At 41.7% G+C, this 26,600-nt stretch overlaps 1 protein-coding gene across 4 annotated transcripts in view; it reads right to left on the bottom strand.

Moving 5' to 3' along the window:
* The window catches only part of usp6nl (USP6 N-terminal like), a 90,487-nt gene that overhangs the window by 38,994 nt on the left and 24,893 nt on the right, over window positions 1-26,600 (bottom strand). Inside the window, exon 1 of one of the 4 annotated variants that reach the window (XM_085769343.1) lies at window positions 16,822-16,976. The exons of 1 other annotated variant lie outside the window; for it this stretch is intronic. In XM_085769343.1, coding sequence (XP_085625469.1) covers window positions 16,822-16,897 — 76 coding nt within the window. In that variant the 5' untranslated portion in view covers window positions 16,898-16,976. Of the gene's footprint in view, window positions 1-3,244; window positions 3,495-16,821; window positions 16,977-26,600 lie in introns of those variants that run through there. 2 more of the 4 variants (XM_085769344.1, XM_085769346.1) reach the window with 2 other exon arrangements.

The raw sequence follows: 26,600 nt of genomic DNA, 5'->3' as shown, positions 1-26,600 counted from the left end.
GAAAAACTATTCATAATCTGCATAAAGACACTAGACGGTGACTTAAATACAGTAAGAGAGGCTCTGGACAGATAAAAGAAGTTAGACAGTTCGAGGTCTCTACATCTCCATCTTTGATTTCTGCCCGTCCAAAACAAGCATCTGAATAATCCAGAAAACAAGTGGAAGAAGAAACTGTGAGATGAGAATAACCGGCAGCTGGTGAATATAAAACATTCAGAGTCATTAAAACGAGGATGGAAACAAAAATAAAAAACCTCTGGATTTTGTTTTCTTATTCTTGTCAGGATGGAGCAGCGTGGTCGGACTGCATTTGAGTATTTGTGTGTTTGTGTGTTTGTTCCTCATTACGGCCGCTGACAACGAACAACAAGACGAGCGTAATCACAGCCTTTCTTGTTCCCTCTGCTCTCCTGAAGCCGACGTAGTAATGAGCACCTCTTTGTTCTTCCTGTTAAAGAGTCATCGCCTGTTTTTCAGCTCTTTGCAAAAAAAAAAAACCTCCGACCAGCTCTTTGTCTATTTCTCTGCTCCTTCATGGATGCTACTGTATCTGCACAGACCAGCGAATAGTACTAATAATAACAATAATAATGATGATGATGATGATGATGATGATGATGAAGACAGAGACAGTAATAACAGTGGAGAGGTTGCTCAGAGAGGAACTCATTTCCTGTCTTTTGTTCTTGTGTTCACACTCTGCAGCTGAAGAAACTCCACAGCTGAACCGAGAAATCACAGTTCAGATACAGCTGCACACACACCTGACCTCCACACACACACAAAAACAGGACAGTCCTCCTTCTAACCTTGAATTTCTCCATAATAATGAGATATTTGAATATTTTTGGAACAGTTTTGAATATTTTAAGTTTCCATTAAAACTGAGCTGGAAGTTTTACTTTAACTTTTCAGAGTTTTCAGTGCAGTGATGGTTCAGACTTTTGCCAGTCTGTGTCAGTTCGACGTTAAAAAAGTTTGTGTACTTTGCACAAACTTTGCAGGATTGGACTCATTTAAAAAAAATCTAGACTCTGACTTTTGCAGACTTTTCTAGGATGGAAACTGACTGGATGGTTGCACATTGAGCTGAAAATACTATGAATTAATGTACTGTAATGTATGCAAAGGTGGACATTTCTAAATGTATTCTTCATATATTCTCAATTTATTCTCACAGAATAAAGTTGTCTCTAAAAAGCCAAAAACATATGACAGACTCATGCTCTCTGAAAGACTAGCTGTATTATTACATGGTTTTTCTCTTAGTTGTATGTAGAACTAAAAATAATCATTTATCAACACTGAAATAATAGCAAATAACCTAAATAAATCCAAATTTGATCTCAAATCAACTCAAATCTGAGTCTTTCATGTTAGTTGATTGAAACTCTTTGTGACGAGCAGCTTGAAAAACAACAACACGTTTTAACTATTTCCTGACTTTTTATGCATCAGATCAAATGATGGATCACCAAGAGTCACCCAGAGGAAATAAGCAGCAGGTGAGTCAGCGCTGACACATCTGCTGCAGCTGCTTAGAGAGACAATGAGACGCATCTTCAAGTTGCTACATAACAAATCACCTGAAAAGACTGATGCAACCACCTGCAACCGCCTGCAACCTGACTTTACACTGTTGTTCTTCTGTCAGCGTTTGGAAATAAACCTGAGCTGTACATGCACAACACCGACAGGAAGAAAAAACACGTGTCTTATTATCACTAACTTACTAATTAAAGTAAAACTGAAGCATGTACAGTAGCACCTCTACAAGAAGTGACTCACTGGATGATGTCACCCACTTCACAACAAACAGCTGATGAGGCAACTGGAGACGTTTCACTATTACATGTTATTACTGCGCCTCCAAAACAACCGTCCGTCTCTCCCAGTCTGTGTTTCCAACCTGAACTCGACCTCCCGGCATCGACCTCTACACTCTTCTACACACTCGTCCTGATCCCACAGAGGCTTTACAGATGAATAATTAACTTAACTCACTTAACATCTAACACTGTATTGATACTGTTAACGGCTCTGCATCTGTTAAATTGCTAAAGTGCAGCATCTTCAAGTGAAGAAGTGAGGACCATTTAAGAGCTGAGGAGGAAAAAAAAAAACTGCAGACATTTCACAGCACATCATTATCGACCATGTGCATCTAATATTAGCGCTTCTCATACCAGGGCTTTATATTTAGAGGCAGAGCGTCAGGACGTCATTTACAGCTCAGAGTCTGACGATCGTCTGTTTTCAAAGCTTCAAACTACAAGTGAAACATGAAATTAGCACTGGAACATGTTAGAAATCTGATTAGGCACCGAGAAAAGTTATGAATCATCAGATTTCACTTTTATTTTCTGTTAATTTATGTATTTATGATGATAATCTGGTTATAAATGTGTGCGTTTAGTCCTGTAAACTGTCACTGTTATATCTGACACAACAATGCAACTTTGTTTTTGACATTTTTGTGTTGTGCAGAAATCAAATTAAAAAGTTTGTGGAAAGAAAAACATGTGGAAATGCATCCAGTGAACTGTCACCAAGGCCAGTGCAGATATTTATGGACTTTAAACACTTTTAAGGGATAGTTCAACATTTTTGGCAACTCCAAAACACTCTGGTGGACCTTCAGGCAGTTTTTCAGCAAGCAGTCTCTGTATTTACCTCTAAAACAACTCTGTCTGGTAACGTTCTGTTATTATCTCATAGCGTGGTGAATGTGCAGGTCACAACTTGTCCACCAGAGCGTTTTGGAGTTGTTGGATTGTGTATTGGGGGAAACCAAGAAATCTCATTAGCCTCCGTAGCGTAGCTCTGAGCAGTTCGCGGCTCTGCTCTGCCGTTCTAAAAATAGCTTGCACCGACAATTAAAGGTAACGAACCTACTCCTAAAACTATAGAGGGATTATGGCAATGGGCCAATTTGCCAAAATGTTGAACTATCCCTTTAAAGTTTGGGCAAAATGAACAAACAAATCAAAAGACAAAACTGACCAAAAGGAAAATCCACCATGTCCATAAAGAGTATTGTTTTTCTCACACACACACACAACCATCACATGTTTTACCCTTAAATAATCAGCTTATAAGAACCAAACACTTTCTGAACCAAAGAATGGAAGTCACATACCAGAGTATTAAGTAAATATGTAAACACACACACACACACACACACACACACACACAAAGATCTCCATCTCCTATAAACTGGACTTTTTTGACGTCTTTGTACCTCGTTTCAGGAAATCCAGCGGATCCTCCAAACGGGTCAGAGCTTTAGTCCGCATCGGTGTCACAGTTCAACCGGGTCCCGACACACAGAACAACAGAGAAAACCTGAACGAGCTCGTCCCATCACTGTGACTCACACACACACACACACACACACACACACCCGCAACAGAGAGAGAGAGAGAGACGGAGAGGAAACACGACGAGCGAGAGGCAAAGAGAAGTGAGATCAGAGAGAGACGCTGCTGTCAACAATGCTGCTGTTTGTTACTGTGGCTACGACAGACAGACGGACGGACGGACAGAGAGAGGGATGGACAGAGAGAAAGAGAGAGAGAGAGAGAAGCAGAAGTCTGACTCCAGTCCCACTCACAACATTCCCCCACCCAAACACAACAACAACACAACAAGCTCCATTCAGCTCATCACATCACAGACAGGACTGTCCACAGTTTCCACACAACACAAGTCTCCTAAAAAAAGTGAAAGAGTGAAGTTTTTTAGAAAGAAGATGTTGTGATTCATCCTTCGTGGCACAAATTCACAACATTCAAACAACCTGCTGGTGTGCGTTCAAGTTTCTGTGTGAGAGGAAGCAGGAGAAGCTGAAGGAGGGAGGAGGGAGGAGGAGAGGAAGGGAGGGGGCAGACAGAAGAAAAAGAAGAAGATGACGGTTTGATGATAAACAGTTTCCATTAAAACTTCATTACGGCGTGGTGGACGTGATGTGCCATGAAGGGTCTTGTGATGTGGCATATCAGAGACATCGAGAAAAGGAGGGGGGGTGGGGGGTGGAGAGAGACAGGGAGAAAGAAGTAAAAAAAAAAAAGAAGCAGAAGGAAGAAGAGAAAGAAGCCGTCCTGTCATCTCTCTCCTGTATCTCGCCGCTGCATCAGTACAGGAAGTATCTGTGCTTGTGAGGGGAGCGCTCGGCGGATGAGGCTGAAGTGCTGTTATCACTTCGTTGGCTCCGGGGGTCAACCACAGGAAAAAAAAAAGAAAAGATGGGGGCGGATATTTACCGTTCTCAAAGATAAGTGTCACCAGTCACCGTTTTCTGGAAGTCCACTTGATCAACGTGACTCAGCGAGGTGACGCTGGTGACGTTGATTTTTTTTCAAAAACATTCATCATCATATCGTCTTGTTTTTGTGGCCTTGACGAGCCGAGTCTGTAATTATTATCGGACATAGTTCAGATTATATCGTTCTGTGGCTTTAATTAAAGGTCACAGATGTGCCTGTTGTTATAAAGTTAAATGTTTAAAGGGATAGTTCAACATTTTGGCAAATTGGCCCATTGCCATAATCCCTATAGTCATAGCAGTAGGTTTGTTACCTTTAATTGTCGGTGCAAGCTGTTTTTAGAACGGCGGAGCAGAGCCGCAAGCTGCTCAAAGCTACGCTATGACAGAGTTGGTTTTGAGGCAAATTAAGAGACTGCTTGCTGAAAAAATGCCCCCGACGGGAACGCACATCAGCGGTTTTGCATGAATTTACCTCTAAAACAACTCTGTCTTGTAACATTCTGTTATTATCTCATAGCGTGGTGAATGTGCAGGTCACAACTTGTCCACCAGAGCGTTGTGGAGTTGTTGGATTGTGTATTTGATGAGTTTGATGAGGGAAACCAAGAAATCCCATGAGCCTCCGTAGCGTAGTTCTGAGCAGCTTGCGGCTCTGCTCCGCCGTTCTAAAAACAGCTTGCACTGACAATTAAAGGTAACGAACCTACTGCTATGACTATAGGGATTATGGCAATGGGCCAGTTTGCCAAAATGTTGAACTATCCCTTTGAAGAGTCCACAACAGTGCAGCTACAGCAGCTCTGTGAGGCTGTTCAATCAGCACGGTGGTGGCTAAATGCTAAACACTAATGTGTTGACAGCTCGCAGGTATAATCAGAGACAGTATAGAGAAAAACGAGGAAGGGAGGGAACGAGATCACAGATCAACAGAATAAATATCAGGTCCATTTATCAGAGGCCACAGATCCTCCACAGAGCGACGTCAGAGCCATGAATCAGGAGAAAATTAACTTAACCTGCTTCTGTCTCAGCATCAAACTCTCACAGCCTCCCTACTCTGCTGGGTTCGGTTTCACTGCTGCAGACCAAACTTTCCTAAACTTTCAGAAGCTGTTGTTATCTCATCTCAGAAGTGTTTTTGAAGTGAAACCAGACAGATACGATCGTGCACCGGGTTGATATTAAGCTAGTTCAACCTGATCATGGCCACGCCCCCAGGAAGTGTATTAAACCATTGGAGCTGCATGACATGTGATCACTTCTGCACTGTGGATCTTTGCTGTAACGTTTACCTGTATGTTTATCATCTAGGATTTGCATTTTAGCATGCAAACATTATGTAATCAGCACAAACGCCACATATGCATCATCTAATTACGAGCATTTATGCAGGAAAAACCGTTTGCATCAGCATGAGTTGGAAATATGACAAGGTGATACATGAGCACTACAACTGTGGAAGTCATATATTTTGGTAGATAAAATCTATATTAATGCATATGCCCATTCATTAATTTGTGTTAATTATTACATTTTTAAATCCAATCCACTATGACCACACCTCTGTGAGGAATTATTTGCTCTCAGAATCAGCTGAGGACTGAAGCTCCGGCAGTGGCACACACGTTCCCACAAGGCAAATATTAATCCATATCAAAGTGTGTGTCGGCGTGCGGAGCAGCTGCCTGGAACATAATTAGATGCAGTCTCATTGTTCAAAGAGGCTAAATGTGGCGACAGATCAGAGGCAGACGGCGCTAAATACAGGTACACGTCGTCCCGGGAGAGAAATCATCTTCAGATCGTCGTTTCCTTCACTTTTTCCTCTTTTTGAGATGCTGTTTTTGGGGGTTTTTTTGACACTGTACCTGCTGTTTAAATTACCTGCTCACTTTCAACTTGTGTTCAATCACTGATGCGCCGTGAGCTGCATTTCCTTTCTAACGTCGGAGGCCAGATAAACCTGTTATCATCACGGTAAGTGGAGAAAAAAAAAGTCGCTGTTCCTCAAAAAAGGTCACCGGTCCAACTTCCTCCCTGGTTGAAAGTTCGGAAGTCACTTCCTTGTTTTGCTGGTTTTACAAACAACACACACACTTCAACTGCCTCTTATTAATAATATATGAACACTGACCTGAGTGTGCTTCACTTTTCCTGCTCTTTCTCTTCTGTAATCAATCCTACCATTATTAAAGGGATAGTTCACCCAAAATTCAAATTTCACTCATTATCTACTCACCCTCATGTCGACTAAGGGCTGGGAGAATTTTCTGAGTCCTCCGTGCCTTCTCTGAGTTACGGGGAGGTCCACGCAGCAGTATTTGTCCATATAATGGTTGTGAATGGTGCTCACTTTTCTTCGTCCAAAAAGACACACCAAAAAACATCCAAATACCTCCATACTGCTTGTCTGTAATGTCCCTCTTGTATTGAAGCCCCAACATGAGAAATTGTTCCGAAAAAATACAAGAGGGACATTACAGACGAGCAGTATGGAGGTATTTGGATGTTTTCTGGTGTGTCTTTTTGGATGAAGAAAAGTGAGCACCATTCACAACCATTATATGGACAAATACTGCTGCGCTGACCCCCTCCGTAACTCAAAGAAGGCACGGAGGACTCTGAAAATTCTCCCAGCCCTTAGTCAGCATGAGGGTGAGTAGATAATGAGTGAAATTTGAATTTTGGGTGAACTATCCCTTTAAACCCTGTCAAAATAAAAGCCTCAGCCTGATTTAAAGGCTTTAAATTAGCGGTCGTCCTCTCACACTGAGCAGAAACGCCTTAACTTCAGACTGTGGCTTCCTGATTATGGACGGGAAATTGACAAATTGATAAAGAAAGGTTTCAGATTCCAGTAAACAAACCCTCATGCATGTTGTTTTATGACTGTGCAATAACCAACACATTTCTACAGAGACAACACAACAACAACACAACTGCATTCAGCTCTGAAATCTGCCACTAATCTGATGTCGGCCCACAAGAACCAGTTTTGATCAAACGCAGCACAGAGGCCGTTATCACCAGCGTCACCGTGCCAACATCATGACTGTCACCAGTTTGCCATTAACAAGACAGGACACGTCCGGATGGCACGCACAAAAAAAATAACTGCATGCCTGATAAGTGAAACAAAAAGAGAAAGGGAGCGGGGAGCGGGAGGGAGGAGGAGGATCTGGATCTATTTGGTCAGATTCTGCCAAGATTAATCCACATTTGGTTCCTCCAGTGAGCAGCATGGTTTATATGAGCATGTGTGTGTGTCAGCTTAAACTCAGTAATGATTTTTGAGGGGCTTTAGAGCAGCTTGATGCATAATTTAATAGACTAGGGGTGCGTTCCGATCGACCTGAAGTTCCCTGCGCAGTGGACTACACAGGGTGTGCCGCCATGTTCAGTGTGGTTCCAAACCGCAGGGAGCAGTTTGAAGGGAACTGTGAACTGTGCAGGGAAGGAGTGAACAACGGTTCCTCACTTCGCCCAGTTCACCGGATGTTGACAACCGATATTACCCATCAGCCATTGCGGTCCGTTTACGTGCGTTACGTAAATTGGTAGGGCTAACGGTTACCTGTCTAACTTTAATAGCTCAGTGGCTCAATAAACGGTCCATGAAAAAATATTTTTTCCGGCGAATATCTTAGTTACAACATGATTGAGCTAACAAGAGTAGTTTCATGTCGTGTCCGACAACGGGAGGGTTTTAACAGCTGACGTCCTGTTAGCTTAGCTGCGTTAGCTTAGCTGCCGCCGTTAGCTTAGCTACCGCCGTTAGCTTAGCAACAGCCGTTAGCTTTCCTGTCAGCTGAGCCACTGATGCTTTCTACACATCCTGATACCCCCAAACTGAATAAATACCACGCATTGTAACACAAAACTGCTTTGCTTGTGCACACAGAAATAGTAATGTTTCTTAAATCATTTCAGATCTGTCTAAACGGTGGCGTGAAACATTTTGAAACTTAAAAACTTTATTTTTGAACTCGACCGGAAACAGCTGTGACGTTGCAGGGTGTTCCGATTGGTGTGATATCGGTTAAATGAAGTTTCCTACGGCAGATTCCCTGTGCAGGGAGTAGGGAGTAGGGGGCTCTGTCCAAGTAAACTGTGGATCGGAACGCAGCCTAGGTGTGAATCGGCGAGCAAGGGGGGAGAGATCGATACACTCGGGCTCAAGCAGTGAAAGATATACAGTACACTGCAAAAACTCAAAATCTTACCAAGAATATTTGTCTTATTTCTAGTCAAAATGTAATTTCTAGTCAAAACAAATCTCATTATACTTAAAATAAGACTCATCGCATTAAAAAGTAGCTTGTTTTTAGACACGTTTTAACTTCTTTCAAGCATATTTTCACTTGAAATAAGTAGAAAAATCTGATAGTGGGGCAAGTTTTTCTTTCTTATTACAAGCACAAAAAACTTGCTTTCACTGGCAGATTTTTCTACTTATTTTAAGTAAAAATGTGTTTGAAACAAGTGAAAATGATATAAAAACAAGTTAATTTGTAGGTGATGAGTCACATTTTAAATGGAAAGAGATCAGTTTTGACTATAAATGAGACATTTTGACCAGAAATAAGACAAAGATTTTTGAGTTTTTGCAGTGTATACCGAAGAAGAATGTAAAGCTGAAACCTCAGAGGAGGGGAAAGAAAAAAAAAATCACTTTTTTTTTTTGTTTTAGATTAAACTCTGGGCTCTGTTCTGCCACGGAGGCTGACAGCAGCAGCAGCGGCGGCGGTATGACGTGCACCGCAGTCGTGCCCTTTAGGGAGGACAGACAGGCAATTAGCCCGGCTGCTACAGTGTGGATGTCAGCAGGCAGCTTCAACCCCACACCCACCGAGGCTGTCTGGCCGTCCGTCCCCTGACCGGCCCTCTTTAACCAACCAGCGCAAGGTTTTTTTTGTTTTACCTTCGAGCTCCGGCTCTTAACTTAACTTAACACTCCCACATGAAGCCCACAGATGGTTTCACACGCCGGTATGCTAAACACCCGAGAAGTGGTGTGTGTGTGTGTGTGTGTGTGTGTCCTTGTTTTAGGTGCTCCTGGCGCAGCATTTGAATATGTTGCCACAGGAGGGAGAAGAGAGGAGCAGAGAAAAAGAGATGAAGAGAGAGTGAGAGAATGAAAGAAAAAGAAAGAAAGAAAGAAAGAAAGTACGAGGGCTGCTGAATAATGCAGAGAGATACCGAGCTGTCGAGGGCGCTGACCAGGAGGAGGAGGAGGCTGCAGTCTGGCAGCAGCAGAGTCTGGCTCTGGACTTGATATCAATCCAAACTGCCCCACTCCTCCTCCTCCTCCTTCTCCTCTTCCCCCCTTTCTCTAGACTGTGCTGCAGAGAAAAGCTGTGTTTGTACAGGACCGGTTTTACCTGCAGAACCTCCAGGGATCGAGGAGAACACTAGCTACGATTTTGCCAAACACAAAAGATAAACCCCAGGACTGCAAGAAAAACTCACAAACACACGTCTTATCAGAGCAACTTCCCTGCACCAGATAAACAATCCAAGTATAAAACGAAGCAGCTGTGTCCACAACGTCCTGTAACGTCACACCCCAGAGGAGTCCGTCAAATGTTTCCTTCAACAGGTGGATCCTTTACCATCCAACTTATCCCAATTCATTTGATTCATTGCATGCCTCTTATTGGTCAGAAATGAAACAACAAGCTGGAAAACTAGAAAAACCAAAGAAGACCAGACTGTTTCATTTCAATTTGCAATCCACACAACCCTCCATAAACCACGACTTCGTGAAACGTCCAAAGGATAGAGGGAATCCCAACTTTGGATTTTGCATTGCTGTTGTTTTTCCCTGAGCTTTCAGCTTTATCTCATGGCCGAAAATCAGAGTCAAGAAGAGTTCAGTAAGGTCAAGGGTGTGTTGTTCTGGTGTTTAAAAAGAAGCAGTGCATCCATTTATAGATCAATAATGTTTCCAGTTGAGATGAGATGATCCTTCAGTACAAATTTAGGTCTAATTTGAAGAAGTTAGACGGATGATTGGATGTTAATATGTCAGGCTACGATATTATCCAGAATCAATACTGAGTTACGTTTCTGTTTTCAAGTTTGTGTTTGTTAAGTTAAGATTCATTTCTAAGAACATACAATCTCAACTTGTCATCTAATGTTTTGCATCTGATAAAACATTTGCCAGTAAACCCAACATCTGTTGGTGGTTGATGTATTTTTCTTTAGTCCAATCTAGATTTTAATCACGATGATCATGAAACATCCTTAAAGCAGCGTCCGTCTCCTCAACAACACTAGAGAAACTCTTTTTCACGAGTCAGCACCTCGGCGGTTTGGGTTTGGGTTCGTGTTCGTGTTTCTGAGCCGTTTCCTTCTCCTTCTTTCAGACATGAGTTTATGAAGGTCGCAGTGCAAATTATTAATGAGCGCTCTGATAGTATTTGTCGAGTCATAATGAGGTCCAGGGGGAACGCCGCTCTACAAACAGCTTTAAATGAGGGCCGAGGTTGAAGCCTCCAGGGGTGGGAGGGGGGTTCATGCAGGCTACTGTAGCTGAGCCGGGAGTCGATACGCCGATGAAAACATGATGCACGTTTTTTCCTGACAACACGTTGATTCACATAACTGAACCTACAACTTTTATCCATCTGATGAGCCATAAAGCTGCAGAATCGATACTAAAAACGACCCTCAAATGAACCAAAAATCAATACTATAAGTATCCATATATATACTGTATCTATATACAAACAGCAGCAGCCGATCTCAATGCAAGTTGGAGGCCACATGTCAACACGAGGGAACTTGGGGTCAAACCGCCGACTGTGCAATTAGTGGGAGACCCTGCTGAGCCGAAGGCGCTCCCTAAATATCACCTCATAACCTCCGCGCCATTAAATAGAGCTTCTCCACAGGGGGAGAAATCCGATGGGTCACCAGAGAATCAACAGGATTATTAAGAACATAAATGATAGAAACATTCCTGTAATATCTGAGGGTTTTTGCGACATTCTTGGATAATTAAACTTCTTAGACTTTCTGAAATTAAAATATAGAACGACTGAAATTGACCTTTTGATTCATTATACAGCAGTGATGACTCATTTATTAATTCATTAGTTGAATGTGAAGGTTTTTCCAGAGTTGGTGTTCATAAGAAGAACCAAAAAACCATCCAAGGGTAGTTTTATATAGCAGGTCGGTGACAGCCAATCAGAACAGAGGAGGCTCTGTGGGTCTCTTCTGATTGGCTGGCTGTTTTCTGAGTTGATCCAATGAAACATGGAGCAGATTTCAAACTAAATCACTTAAAGAAACCAAATCCTGCAAGTTGTTGGATGGGTGTTTGGGTCCAGGTGGTGGTGAGGGGGCGGGGCTTTGATGTGACATCACAAAGTGACAGGAAGTCCTGACGGCTGGTTTTAAGGCTCAGTTTCTGAATCCAGGCTGTGTGCATTTCTCTGTGGACTGAGGCTTTGATGCTTTCATAGTATTAATATAGAACCTAGAGCTGCTTTATAATCACACTATTGGACACTGAGCTTTTTATACAACATGGGACCTTTAAGGTGTCATGTTGTTGTACTTGGTTACGTAGTAAGTGGGACAGATGGTTCAATGTTAATATTACTTTATTAATTTTACAATAGAGAATGAAGAAACTGCTGCGTAAAATAGGAATATTTCGCTTTTTTATTCCGTTAATACTGGGATAAATGTGTAACTAATGAACCAAAATAATCTGAATTACACAACACACATCCTGCTCATTTCTCAGCATCATGAGACTCACAACATCTGCTAGTACCGTACACCTCGTCATCCCAACATAACACAGCCTTGCAGTGGATTTATACATGTGTATATGTGTGTGTGTGTGTGTGTGTGTTCTGTATCTGTTGGAGGCCATCTCTAAATCTGCCTGCATTGATCCGAGCTAAGAGAAGAGCCAAGGTGAATTCCTCCGCAGGGCCGACGGACAGAGATAAAGGCGACGGCGGCGGCCAAATGGAAAGTGTGAAATCGTCCATCCTGGACAGTCGATAAAGTGGCTGAAAATCTCTGTGACGCTCTCTCTGTTTAAGTGTCTGTGCCTTTAGTGCTGATTACACACACACTTGCCTACCTGCCTCACAGTAGCTTTCACACACACTTGTCATCGAGTGTGTGCACACTCACGGCGCACTGAGGAGGGAGCAGCTGCACTCTGGAGCTGGAGGTCTACAGTATAAATGCAGGTTTGGTCACGGCAAAGCTTCCACTTGTGGCATTTTTAAAAATAAAGAAATCAATAAATCATTACGACGTTAATTCGATGGCAGTGAAGTAGTTACTGTAAACAAACAAGACCAAGGCCATATTGGCTGACCTGTCTCTCTCAGACTCCAAAGTGCCAGCATTTATTTTATTTTTTTATTTTTTAAACCTCTCTTCAGATTCAGTCTCTCTCTTTTACTTGTCAACACTTTTTGTTGCTCCTTTACACAATTTTCTCAATTCAATTTTTAAAAAATGAAGCTTTATAAAGCAGCAGGCTCAAGATGATTACATTTATTTCATTTGGACCCTTTAAAATGACCTTTATCTGATGTTCAAGGAAAATAAGCAGAGTATGATCTACCATACGATTAGCCTAGCTTACTGTAGCATAATGACTGGAATCAGGTAGAAACATCTGTGCTGGTCGCCTATAGCAACCTCACAATGATGATTTTGATGGTTCGCATCTGTCCTATAGCTTCCACCATATCAAAACTAAGACCCAATATCTGCATTACACCTCTTCTAATCCACTTTATTTTGAAATCTTATTGACCTAATTTAAAAATATACCTCATTTTTTAGTCATTTCTTTAAAACCATCTTAGTTTGTGACTCAGTGTCCACAGAAAACTATATTTCTGATATAAAAACAGGAAGTCCTGTCAGTAATGTCCTATAACCGGTCTTCAGATTCTTAGGCTTGCAGCAGCTGTAGCTTCCCATCTGCAAACATTTCATGATTCACCATATATTTTTAGCAGCTTCATGATAAAATACTCTTATCCTAATAGGCTAATATATTATATAGCTGCATGCATGGTCTGATGTTGGCACGTCCAGCCAGTTAAGCTTGCCCTAACACCATCAGATAAAGGAACCTGAACAATTAAAGGAAGGTGATCGGATGTGTGAGCTGTTATTTAAACGGGTTCAACAGACGCATTAATAAAGCAGAAAAGTGTGATGAGTTTGTCGCTGTTGCTTAAAGGGGACATATTATGGCAATATCCCTTTTTGAAGGCTCTTTAAAGGGATAGTTCAACATCCCTATAGTTTTAGGAGTAGGTTCGTTACCTTTAATTGTAGGTGCAAGCTATTTTAGAACAGTGGAGCAGAGCTGCGAGCTGCTCAGAGCTATGCTGCGGAGGCTCATGGGATTTCTTGGTTTCCCTCATCAAACTCATCAAATACACAATCCAACAACTCCAAAACTCTCTGGTGGACAAGTTGTGAGCTGCACATTCACCACGCTATGAGATAATAACAGAACGTTACCAGACAGAGTTGTTTTAGAGGTAAATTCATGCAAAACCACTGATGCGCATTGCCTTCAGGGACAGTTTTTCAGCAAGTAGTCTCTGTATTTACCTCTAAAACAACTATGTCTGGTAACGTTCTGTTATTATCTCATAGCGTGGTGAATGTGCAGGTCACAACTTGTTCACCAGAGTGTTTTGGAAATGTTGGATTGTGTATTTGATGAGTTTGATAAGGGAAACCAGCTTGCACCAACGAACCTACTGCTAAAACTATAGGGATTATGGCAATAGGCCAATTTGCCAAAATGTTGAAAAACTATCCCTTTAACACCTTTGTTTTGCCTTCCAGTCCTCAAAATGTGAGAATTGACAAAAAAATCTGTAATTTTCAGGCTGCTGAGTTTGAAATCCATGTGGTTTTATGAGCTGTTCACTCAGTTGTCACCTAATGATACTTGTTGAATTTGCATAATACCACGCCTGCCTGTAAATTCTGGTACTGGTGATTGAATCTGTAGAGTTCTAATAAAAAACACAGTTGGAGCGGCAGTGACACCTCTGCACAGCGACTCCATTAAAACCATGAGCGGAGGTTAACTTGTTAATTTAACTGTAACACTGAGGCTCTAATGAAACACAGGGACTGATTTGACCTTGGTCACAGCACCAAAAAAATCTCCTGCGTGCCTGAACGTTAACATCTGCTTTCATCGATCATTTCACCAACAGTGATTCAGGCAAAGAAAAAAAGCAATTTCCAACCCAAAATATTATTGACTTCCCACTGGAGCACCAAACTGAACTGCAGCGCCTGCTTCTGCCTGGTTTAATTGCTCCTTCGTGAGTGCGCTAGTGGGGTTAGTTGATAAATTAAAGCTGTTATCAAAGCCAGCTGGCAGGATGCACGAAAAAAAAGAGAGTTTTGTACCTGAATAAAAGCCTCGAGAAGTGAATCCTCCTCCTTTTGCCCACTGGCAGCAGATGTAATGTGTTGCTTTATGGCACCGGGGGGGAAGAAGAGTGGTTTTGGGGGCACAAATCAACAAAAGGCAGCTGTTTTGTTATTTCAAGCACAAGTGAAGCTGAAGTGAACATTTTTTGTGGCCTAAAAAAAAAAGAAAAGACTAAGAAGAGGCTGAAAAATATCACCTCTGACATTTTCCTCAAGTTCACAGACACAGCTGGATACGTTTCCAGCACACTCGACGAAAAAACATTAAGCCAAATTATCATAAATTACCATCGGCCTCCTAATTACGACACTTTTTTGGGGGGAGAAACCTGCGAGAAGCAGCAATTTACCTGTCCATCAACCGAACCTCGTTAAACTGATGTAAATCTGCCTCCTTTTTTTTCGAATTTGAAGAGCACTGAGGCAAGAAGTCAACAAGCTGCAGCTTTCATCCTCCCACAGGGGAAACATGTTTTAGATAAACTTAATGATAATATAATAAAACACACACACTTAGATACAACACTTGTTCTGCAAAAAACAGATAAGAGATCAAGGCGAACCAACACAAGGCCGAACCAATCGGGACACGGGACGAGAGGTCGGGGGGTCACGGCGTGTCCCATTACTGCGGGCGCCATGCTTCATTATTCATCGCACACCAAAGACATGCAGCTGCAGGGTACACACACACACGCACACACACACACGTCCCACAGCAACAGAACCATTACAGTGGAGGCTCATGGGGGAATACCCCCGCTCCCCGCCCCGTTCAGAGAAATGCCACACAGCCTCCGCAAAGAAGTTTAACCCGATCCACCGTGACGTTCAGTACAAAATAATCATCATCAGACTGTTTCACTGACAAAACAAGTCAAATCTCCGAGTATAAGACAAATATCAGTTGTGTCAGTGACCATGAAGTGTGAAATTGGGGCAGTGTATGGAGTTTCATTTGTTTCTTTTTTATTCAATCAATCAGAGTAGTTTTAGCAATCAAAAAGAAAAAGATTTGAGAGCAAAAGTATCAATATTGCAATCAAAAAATGTTTTATTGCAAGTAAAAAAAATGATAACCTGATGAGAGAGGTTGTCAATCAGAACTCCCATGTTGCTTTGCAAGCTGTCATTCCTATCAAGACGTGGTTTACAGCTTTCGGCTTAGGCCCCTCCCACCTGGTTCAACTTTTAACTCACAAATATTTTTGAATCAATCATTTTTTACCTGTAATATTGATACTTTTGCTCCCAAATCTTTTTTTTATTGTAAAACCTATTTGGACTGAATAATAAAGAAGCAAATGTAACTCCATACAAGTGCAGTTTTCCCATAATTTAGGAAAAAAAACATAATGTTCTGAAAATGCTGGTTTTCTCAAATAGCACAAAGACACATTCACATTTGAAATATGGAAAGTTGTAGAAATGATTGAACATCTTTAAAAAACAGATTCTCTTGATGTTTGAGGGCAAAATCAGATGAAATAGTCAAAGTGGCCTAATCACCGAGAACACGTGACGATCAGAGCTTCAGCTCATCGACTGATGATCATCGGATGTGATTATCAGAATCCAATCAGAAAACAGAGCTCCCAGCTCAGCAGAGTCAATGAGGGAGTGATAGCTTTTCTTTAGGGTGCGTGTGTGTGTATGTATGCTGCCATTTCTGTTTGTCTATGATGATGATGATGATGCTGGTTTCCATCACTCACATACAGTATGAACCTTTAAAGATCAAAACTAAGATTTCCCAAGTGTGATAAACCACCACCCAGTGCAGTTGCAGCGTTTAGTCTCCACCACACCACAGCTTAATAAGGAGGGAACCACATAACTGGGCAATAACCAGTTTTAATAATAAAAAAAAAGGTCTGTGTGCCCTTTTATTACTGGTCAAACCCTACAGCAAACATTCACAAGGCTCATAAAGCCTGGACAACGCTCACTATACTATACTGCCCTAATGCCTTGTGATGCTTTGAGGTCAATTCTTTGCTCTACGTCTGTTCAAGAAGCACGATCAGAGGCTGGAACAGAGAATTCATGGATCACGATGCACCATAAACACATAAACACACACACAGACACACACACACCTCCGAATCTGGCTGCTGCCCTGCGTCTAGAAGGCGACACCAGCTCCTTGACGATCTGTAGGACCTGCATCCTCACGGGGAGGCGTTGCCGTTGGCGGCGGTGGCGAAGGGGCAGCCCATTCTTGCCCTCTCAGCCTCCACAACCTCATCCCTCCCTGGCTGCTGCTCCTCAGGACCACGACCGCTCCTAATCCACATCCTCATCGTCGTTGTGACTCCTCGTGGATCCTGGGAACGTCGCTGGCTTCAGCATCCCGGAGGAGATAAGGCGAGATGAGATGAGATGAGGCGCTTCTTCTTCTTCTTTTTCTTCGTTTGAGGAGTTCAGAAAACAAAATCTCTTTAAATTCCCTCCTCTCCTCCTTTTTATCTGTCGGATGCTCTTTCTCCAGATTTCAACACAGGCGTCTGAACTCCTCTTTGCAGGTATTTCTCCATAAAACAGATGGTCACCATGCACACACACACACACACACACACGACACACACACACACACACACACACTCTGCCTTTTACAAAGCTTCACCTGCTCCAATTCCCACCTTCGGTCCACATGAAACAGCCTGTAAATCTCAGCTCAACTAAACCGGCAGCTGCTGAAAGTACCAGATGATGATACAGTATGATCCACCGGCAGCATAGCAGCGACTCTTTTAAAACTGGATTGGTTGTTCATCTCCTGCATGTGTGTATGTTTGTGTGTGTGTGTGTTGATGCCGCTCAGCTGGAGTAGCTCTCACACGCTCCTCGTTTGGCGTTCGGCAGCAGAGAAGCAGAACAGAGCAGTCTCCTCTCTCTTTCTTCTTCTGAGAGACAAAACCACCTAGGTGTCGTGGATCAGTTCATCACTGATGTCAAACTCTCTCGTCTCCTCTCCTCTCCTCCAACCTCCGGTCTCTCTCATCCATCCATCTCTTTCTTTCTTTTCTTTTCTTTTCTTTCGTTTGTTCTTTTCCCCGTTATCCTCTCCTCCCCTCAGTCCTGCGATCGCTGGCTGCTTCGCTCTCCTCTCCGTCCCCTCTCTTCACATCCTTTAAATTCAAATTAATGAGCGCTTCCTCTCACTCACCCACAGCATCTCTCTCCGTCCCTCCCTTCCTCTTTCTCTCTCCTCACTCTCGCTCTCTCTGCTTCCCCTCCCTCCTTCTTTCTCTCTCCCCCTTTATAACTGTGTCACTTTCTGTCTCGGTCATCCACTCCCCCCCCTCTCTCTTTCTTTTTTATTGTGTACATTTACTGCGAAGCGGAGAACATGAGCTGAATGTAAAAAAGGGGGGGTAATCTCCACCCATCAGCATCAGCAGCACCTCTGTCGCCCTGGAGGTTACGCCCTCTCACATTATCTCTGTCGTCACTCCTTTTGCGCTGTGATTAAGATCTTTTTAAAAATAGATAAGGCAGAAAAAAAAGGCAAATTACAGCTGAGATTCAGAGCAGTAATGTCACTAATCTCTGTACTCCACAACCAGCCCTGGATGATTTACTCTTAGGAACGGGAGCAGGCGATTGTGCCGCCTTTAAATCTTCTGGACGTTTCTGCAGCTACTAGATCACACAGTCCGTTCTTCCTTTGCTGTGTAGGAAAAAGGTCCAGTTACATTTTTTTTTTTTTGGGAAAGTTGTTCCCCCCTATTGTGCCATCATATCAAGTGTTTGACATGTTCTCATGAAACAAAAGTGGCAGATTTTCGGGTGTTTTAACTGGCAATAGCTCATCCTCCATCGTTGGTTTCTCGTTTGGAGTTCCTCAGGGATCAATCCTAGGCCCCACTATCTTTTCCCAGCCATGTGCCCCTGTTATGAAAATCTTTTTTTTTTTGGTCTTTAAATTAGTGGTGGTTTTTTGGCTCTTGACCCCATTTTGACGTCACAAATTTCCCTGTGATCAAGTGCAGTCACGTGATCACGGCCGTCTATCAAGATGCACCAGCTCAGATATTTTTATATGCTGCATTTTATTTGAACTCGATTTATATTTGAGAAAGTGAAAGTATAGATGCAGTTGTTTAAGATTGTGTGTGGTGTTTTTAAACCCTAACCCTTATTTAAAAGAATAATAATTAGTTAAAAAAAAAGTTTTTTATCAATTACTAGGCATTTCAGGCGACCCCATTTGAATTCCAGGCGACCCCACATGGGGTCCCGACCCCAAGGTTGAAAATCACTGCTCTAAATTCTCTAGATCTCTCTTATTTTGTCATGCATTTCCCAGTTTTTTCATCTTCATAGACATGGACAATGTGTGAAAGTTCCCATTTAATCCTGTTTGAGGTTCATGTGCATCAGGCGTTACCGTGACGGATGTGGTCATGTCAATCGTGTGCGTGACTCTTTATTAACCACTGGCTTGTTTGTCTGTGATGAAAAATAATATTAAATTTAAAAAAAACTTGTCTCTATCGCCCCTTCCTCCTCCTCCTCCTCTTCTTCTCTAGTTTCAAAAGCAAATTGGATTTCCCAGCAGCCCCGGGAGGTGAATAATGTCCTCCTATATCGGTATTTGAGCTGGTTAGAAGATGGACAGCCCCAAAAATGACCTTGAGCAGCAAGACTTCACACACCTTCAAGGTACATGAACACGCCATGTCATTACTGCTCACTGGCATGTTGAATGGGAAGATATGCACACTCCCACACACACATGTATGTATGTATGTCCATGCACACACACACACACACACACACGGTGCCTACCCAAGGACGGTGCAGCATGCAGAGAGGAGCAGCCGCCGTGCAGCAATACCAGCAGCCAGGTTCATTTTTTACACTAATGGAGTCACTACAAAACACACTCTGTTTGCTCGCTCTCGCTCTCTCTCTCACGCACACACACACACACATTCTTCTGTAATGGCGCACATCTCTCACACAGATTCTGTCAAACACATACTTTGAGCTGCAGTATATGTACATGTGTCCTTGTAATGTGTGAGTGTGTGTGAGTGTGTGTGTGTGTGTGTGTGTCTGAGTCAGAGGGTCCAATTACTGCGTAGCTGGCCCGAGCCTGTGGCTGCTGCTGTTGCTATGCCTCAGACCCACTGTTGCTAAGCTGTGACCCCACTACACCAGGTGAAAGTGCGGCCTTTTGCAAAACACAATAGCGAGGCGACCACCTTTTAGTGACGACAATCGTCCACTGATGTCGGCGTCAGTCTGGTGTTTTGTGAATCAAATCGTGCACAGTTCTGCAGCTCACAGTGCTGCAGGTAAATGCACCTTTTACTTGTTTTCCAAAAGCCCTGAAGTGGTTAATTCCAGTTTTATCCGGTCTGCATGTGCAATCATTTTGACACGCCATCTGTGCAAAATCACTGATCTGCTGCTGTCTTTTATTTTTTTCCCCTCACGTTTAAGCATCTATTGTGCATTTTATATGGTGTTACTAGTCATTTTACACTCTTTCTTTCTTTCTTTCTTTCTTTCGTTGCGCTGCTCACTTTGCTGCTATAACACTGCACATTTCTGCACTGTGTGGTATTAATAATGGAACATTTCATGTTAGTATCTCATGAAATTGTAATTTTTTGTAATTGTGGCAGTCATTTGAGTCCCACCTTTGACTTTGCAATGTCACTGTGTGTTTACAAATCCCACTGCAAAGACCCATATTGTACCGAGATGGAATTATCTATCAATTAAATGATAAATGTAGATCATCAAAATTCCTAAGGCATAAAAAGGTTCATTAAAATTAATACTGGATCATTTCCCCCCCTTATTATTCTACATAAATGATTCATTATTTAATTTGAAATTTAAATCAACTAATGGCATCAGTTCAGTTGGCCATGTTATATAGACCAACCAACCCATCCAGCAGCAACAAGAAGTGTAATTTCTAAGCTATAAGTGACATGAGGATGTGCCGTCTTGTTAGCTCTATAGCCACAACATGCGGTGCGTTCAGGTGCGTCTGCTGTGAGGGTCAATGGGAAATTGTTTAGTTTTTGTACGATGTAAGAGGTGGAGGTGGGGGGGCACCTGCAGAGATATGGATTGACCTGCTTTAGCCGAGTTTGAGAGGAAGCAGAAAGATATTGATGGAGCCCTCAGTCTCCTCCTGACAGCACCCATAGGTCCAGTCATAGAGGGCAAGCCCCCCCCCTCTTAGAAAACACCAGATCAATAGGCCCTCGCCGACTTCGCCCTAACACTCACTTGATTGAGAACGGACAGATACTGTAAGCCTGCAGGAGCTGCTGAGACATCGCCTCGGTGATCTACGGGCCTCGGCCGAGTGGCAGCCTTCTTCACTCAACCTGGCAACCGAGACGACCGAGACGTCAATGCTGCGATCGGGTCTTCGGTCTTTAGATGATAATTCCCGCCTTAGATACAGGTGGAAATTGCAAATGCTGCTATAACCTGCCTCAAGATATCTTTTCTTGTCATACAAGATAAATGTTTCTTTGAGCATTCTCCCTATTTCTAATGAATAAATTCCTATCCTATCCTATGTGGGAGGACGCTGGAGAAACACAGCGACTACTATGCAGCGCATGGAGCGTTTTCGTGTATTTTTGTAGCAATGCTGAAGTTTTTATTGTGATGTTAAGAAAATAGTTGAAACAATGTGGTTTATATATGTGTCCCACAGTTTTAGTCTCTGATGTGAAATAACCACTAAAGCTTTAGAGCCTTAGGCAATACGATGTTATAAACCGTGAAACAAAATATACTGTCAACCTGCCACAGATTTTATGATGTCATTTATACTGTGGAAGGAGATTGGGTGAAAAAGGTGTGATTTATGACAATGTTGTCTTTGTACTCGATTTCAGTTAAAATGTGATGAAGCGACTTCATTTTTCAGCTGAAACGTTATTGCCTGGTTATTATGACAACAAATGACTTCTCAAGTGAGAACTCCAATATCTCTACTTGTACAATCCTGTACCTCAGCATTGAAAAATCACATTCAATATTATAATCAATATACTACAATCATCAAACAATCTCATATAGTCGAGATATTTTGTATTATGTAATTTTAGATTAAAAGATATAAAATTACATGTAATTTTATAATAAATACATTACAATTAATAGATTGTACAATACTTGTTAAAGCAGAGTACATACCGGTAGTAACTATATAATAACTATAATTTTATAATTAAGAAATATATAAAATCAGATGTAATTTTACATTTTATAGGTCATTTTATAATGGTAAAATATAAAATTTCAAGACTTTAATAGAATAATATTACATAATAACAAGTTATTAAATAAAAATACATAAAAAATGTATAGTAACATGTTCATATAATAAAAATCATACAATTTCATAATGATATCATAAATGTATCTGTGATTATACAATTACAGTTATAGTGGAGAGATGTGTCATATATATCCTTAAAGATAGATTTTCAAATAAAATCTACATTTAATATCAATACATAAAGTTACAGATGTGTGTGATTTCAGATGTGAATGTGTTTTCTGGATATAGTTGTCTTCTGTCAGCACTGTGTAATTTATAGTTTGGCCTCAGGAGAATTTACAGGGGGAAAACAAAGTAGGAAAAAAAAGAAAAAAGAAATAAATAAAGCTTTGGGAAGATTACAACATCACGAGAGGAAGACGGAGAGGATAGAAAGCTGTGAGATACAAAAGGCGTCAGAAGAAAGACACAGAAGCTTTGAAGAGCCGTCAGAAATTCTCAAAACTGTCTTCAGTTATCACAACATGAATGAACGAGCATCTTTTGCTGCCTGACAGGAAAGACAGCGTGAAAAGTTTTTTTGTTTTTTCTCAGCTCGATGCCATGTCTTTGTTTCCTCCTAATCTGCCTCTCCCGCAGAAAAAAGAGACAATAACAACTACACACAAGTCATCTCTCCAGCTCCATGTCTGGACTTCTGTGTCTGTTCTTCACTGCAGCAAACCCCAATTTCACACAGCACTCCTCTCTATAATGCTTTCTATCTGCTTCCTCTTCCCACTCTGTCTCTCTGTAACGGCGGGGTGGGTGGTGGGTGGGGGGGTTTTGTTTGGGGTCGGTGGCAGCGACTGCCAGAGGAACTGGCGCACACACAAATCACACAGACATAAACAGCGGTGCGAACACACACTCTTGTGTTGTCCTAATGGCGGCATTCTGTTGGAAGGGGGATTGAATTAGGCTGGGTGCTGATTGCTCGGCACATTGATTAATGCTGCCTGCTGCGCTTCAATGCGCCGTGGCACTCAGAGTCCTGCTGCTGAATGCCAATGAGCGCTTCATGCACGGGGAACAATATGAACATGAACGACTCGGCCGTATTTCAACAAATGCCATGTCACCTCTTCATTTAGCTCACACCTACATGTGTCCCTGTGTATGTCTGCGATGTCAGGATTGATCGGCTTTTTTGGCGCCAATACAGACGCTTTTCAAACAGCTGGAAGCAGGTCTCTGGAGATGACACATGGTACAGATGTTCATGGTCCACAGAGGATGAATCATTTGGCATTGAAACCAATTCAACCCTCCATATCTGCAAGTCCAAGAGCATCTGCACGTCCAGTTTGGTCTGATATGATATTAAGGGTGGGCGATATGGGCCAAAAAAAGAGTCTTGATTAATGTTTTTAATTTTCCAATCACGATAATCTGACAATAATATTCTTTTTTGCAAAAAAATGCTGTAAAACTCTACTTGCTATGAATGGACACAGCGTTTCAGAACAAAAGCTTTTGTTTATTTTCTATCAACTTGAGCATTCAAGAGACTCTCAATTAAACTCCAGTGTGGAGACATTAAATGAGTAAACATTCAAGTTGTGCTATGGTCGCTGCCAAGACTGCTAGTGGGAGATCACCATGTGACTGAATCCTGCCCGCTGATTGGCTTCTGAGGCACAGATTTGGTGAATGAGGACTTTCAAGCACCTCTCCTTTACCATCTATGCGCCTTCCGTTTCTTTTCTTTTCAAGATCGTATAAATACTCAATGATGTAAAATTGCACATCTAAAATACTACTGTAGGTGAACCTCAATATGACATGACGCTAATTAACGTCAGCAGCCTAAAATTTTATGACAGTTTCATTTAATTCAATCACTCAAATGTTATGCGGACTCAGATTCTTCTCATGCTGCGTTCAATGTACCTCAAAGGTCAGAGTTCAGAGCTGGGAATGACACAAGTTATGAATTGGTAACCAATCAGAAAAGCAACCCTTTTTTTTTTAAAGATTATGTTGTTGTTAGCATTGTGAGCTAGTAACCGATAAAAACACAAGCAAGTGTGATATTTAATGTTTTTTCTTTGTTTTGTTTTTCTTTAAAAGCAGTTTAACATGTCTACACTTCTTGGATTGCAAGCTGCTTTGTGTTACTGAAATTGGGAGTTCGGACAACTCTGGAAATTTGACTTCTGAGCTCTAATGGCAAGCACCATTAGTACATCGGGGTGCTCCAAATTTCAAAATGGAGTGCTATTTTGAAAACATTTCCATGAACTCCTGACCCTATTCTCTACTATGACTGCACATCCTTTGCCTTCCTCTTCTTCTACTTCTACTTGTTGGGTTTTTATAGCGTTTGGCAAACAACACTCTGGTGCAATATTGCCACAGACCGACATAACCCCCTAACACTCATGTGTGAATGGGTGAATGCAATGTTCTGTAAAGCGCTTTGGGTATCGTTCAGGTATAGTAAAAGCGCTATATAAATACAGACCATTTACCATTTACCATTATTAATGGACTCATGTGGCAGAGAGTATGTGCAGGGTGTTGGTTATCTCCAGACTTTTTTATCAACTACAAAACCAAGACAGAATTTCCACTTAACTTTATGTCATGCACAATAATGAGACGAATGCTTGTCCTTAGTTTAGCATTTCTGCGCTGGATAATCTTAGGCCTATATCTGCAATGAGCCAAAACCAGCCAACCTACTGGGAAAGCCTTTGCAGATTCTCTCAAAGACAAAACTCTCAGCTCTAACATGTTAGCAAACAAACAACTGGCTACTTACTCGTCCAAAAAAGATGCAGGAACATTATCCCGTTGGAGACATGTTTGTTTCCACCTGCCGAATTCAGTCCATCACCATGTAATGTTTTAAAACGCCTCTACTCTTACTGAGGTATCTAACAGCCTGACAGTCCTTTGAGACAATAAAGCATAGAGTTTTGAGTCAGCATGTTTTTAAGGTTGAGACTGAGGGGGGACGGGGGGGATTACCCAGAATACCCTCCTCTTTCTGTGACTTTCTCACTCCCTTTCCTCTCTCCTTCCTCTCTCTGCGAGCGAGGGAATGGGAACGGGACGGGAAAGAAAACACACTGGAACAACATTACCACTCTGCCTCGCGCTTCCTGTTTGCCCTCCCCGTGTCATTTCCTGTTTGAGAGTGTGCAAGCTTTTTTTTCGACCAATCAGACGTCAGCCAGTGTTCCAGTGTCCTTCATGGCTGCTTACATGACAGACATGCTATATATAATGAAACTTTCCAGCAGCACCTGCCCTGCTTTAGTCACGTCCTTGCCTTTAGTTTAGACCAAAGAAGATCTCAATGAGATATTTAAGCCTAATAAGACCTGTTTATTTAAAGAAGGCTGCTTATCTTTTAGGAAAATATGCAATGAAATCATGGGTTTTTGAAAGTTAACACTAATATTTGTGCTCAAACTCAATGTCATGCTTAAATTCTGCAACTTTTTTCATAATATTACACCAAATTATGTCATTGAGACCAGAAACCTGACTGAATAGTTATAAAAAGAATTCTGCATAAAATCCAATTAAAACTCGGCTTTTGAGCTTCCAAACCTTTATTCCAGGTAAAAGGGCCTTATCAAATAAATCTATGAGCTGAATGATGCTGACTGGATCCTGACAAACTGACTGACTGACAGTTTTGTCTGAAGGTTGAGTGTTTTCCTGTGTGAAACCATGGTGGTTGGGTTTAATTTGTTGCATTTTTCTATGTGGTTTGTTTGGGTTTTCACCGCCCCATAAAAATGCAAACCAGGCTCTGGTAAACAAAAGTAACATGACTCATAAGTGGTTAAGTGAGGAATCCTTTTCAGCCGCAGCCATGATGGAATTGTTTTACTGTTAATCTGACGTCTTATTGCTAAAACAGACTTGTCCAATGTCTCTTTATGGTTTTTGTCTGCATCTTGGGAGTTTATTTGTTTAATCCAAATCAGGAGAGAAGAGGATGTTGTGTGAAACCCTGTTGGAGAAATCTGTAATATGAAAAATTGATTTAACAAGGGGAGTTCGCCTTTGTTGCATATCCTTCTGTAATCTATTGTTGACTGTCTAATAAAAAGGCATAAAACAATGATGTATGTCAAACAAACTCCTCTTAAATCACTCCTCCCCTCCATCCATCTTGTTCAAGGTCGATTTTATTTGATTTTTAACTTAAAATCCACAGCTGGACTCCGATAAATCTCAAGAAGGGTAGAAAACACACATCAGTAATAGAAGTACAGGGAAATATGAAGAAATAAATGAGCAACAATCAATCATTTGAGTCATTTTTTGGAGTCCTGTGTGACTGTAAACTGATTATCTATGGGTTTTAAATGGCTTAGCTTTGTTAATTGGCCCAATCAATGATGAAAATAATCATAAGGTGCAGCCCCTTATTTGCAGAATGACCATAAAATGTACATCTGATATGGTTTTAGTTATTCTTTCTGCGGCTTTGAATGGGAAGATAAACAGAAAATAAAGAAAAGGAGCAACTGCAACTGGAGTTCAAATAAAACACGTCACCCGAAGGCGAATAGAATACATCGGCGCAGCGATAAATCA

This window comes from Trachurus japonicus, chromosome 23 (assembly GCF_045865225.1).
Source record: "Trachurus japonicus isolate A0001 chromosome 23, Traja_1.0".
Lineage (NCBI taxonomy): Eukaryota > Metazoa > Chordata > Actinopteri > Carangiformes > Carangidae > Trachurus > Trachurus japonicus.
This window is presented reverse-complemented; position numbering and strand designations above follow the sequence as displayed.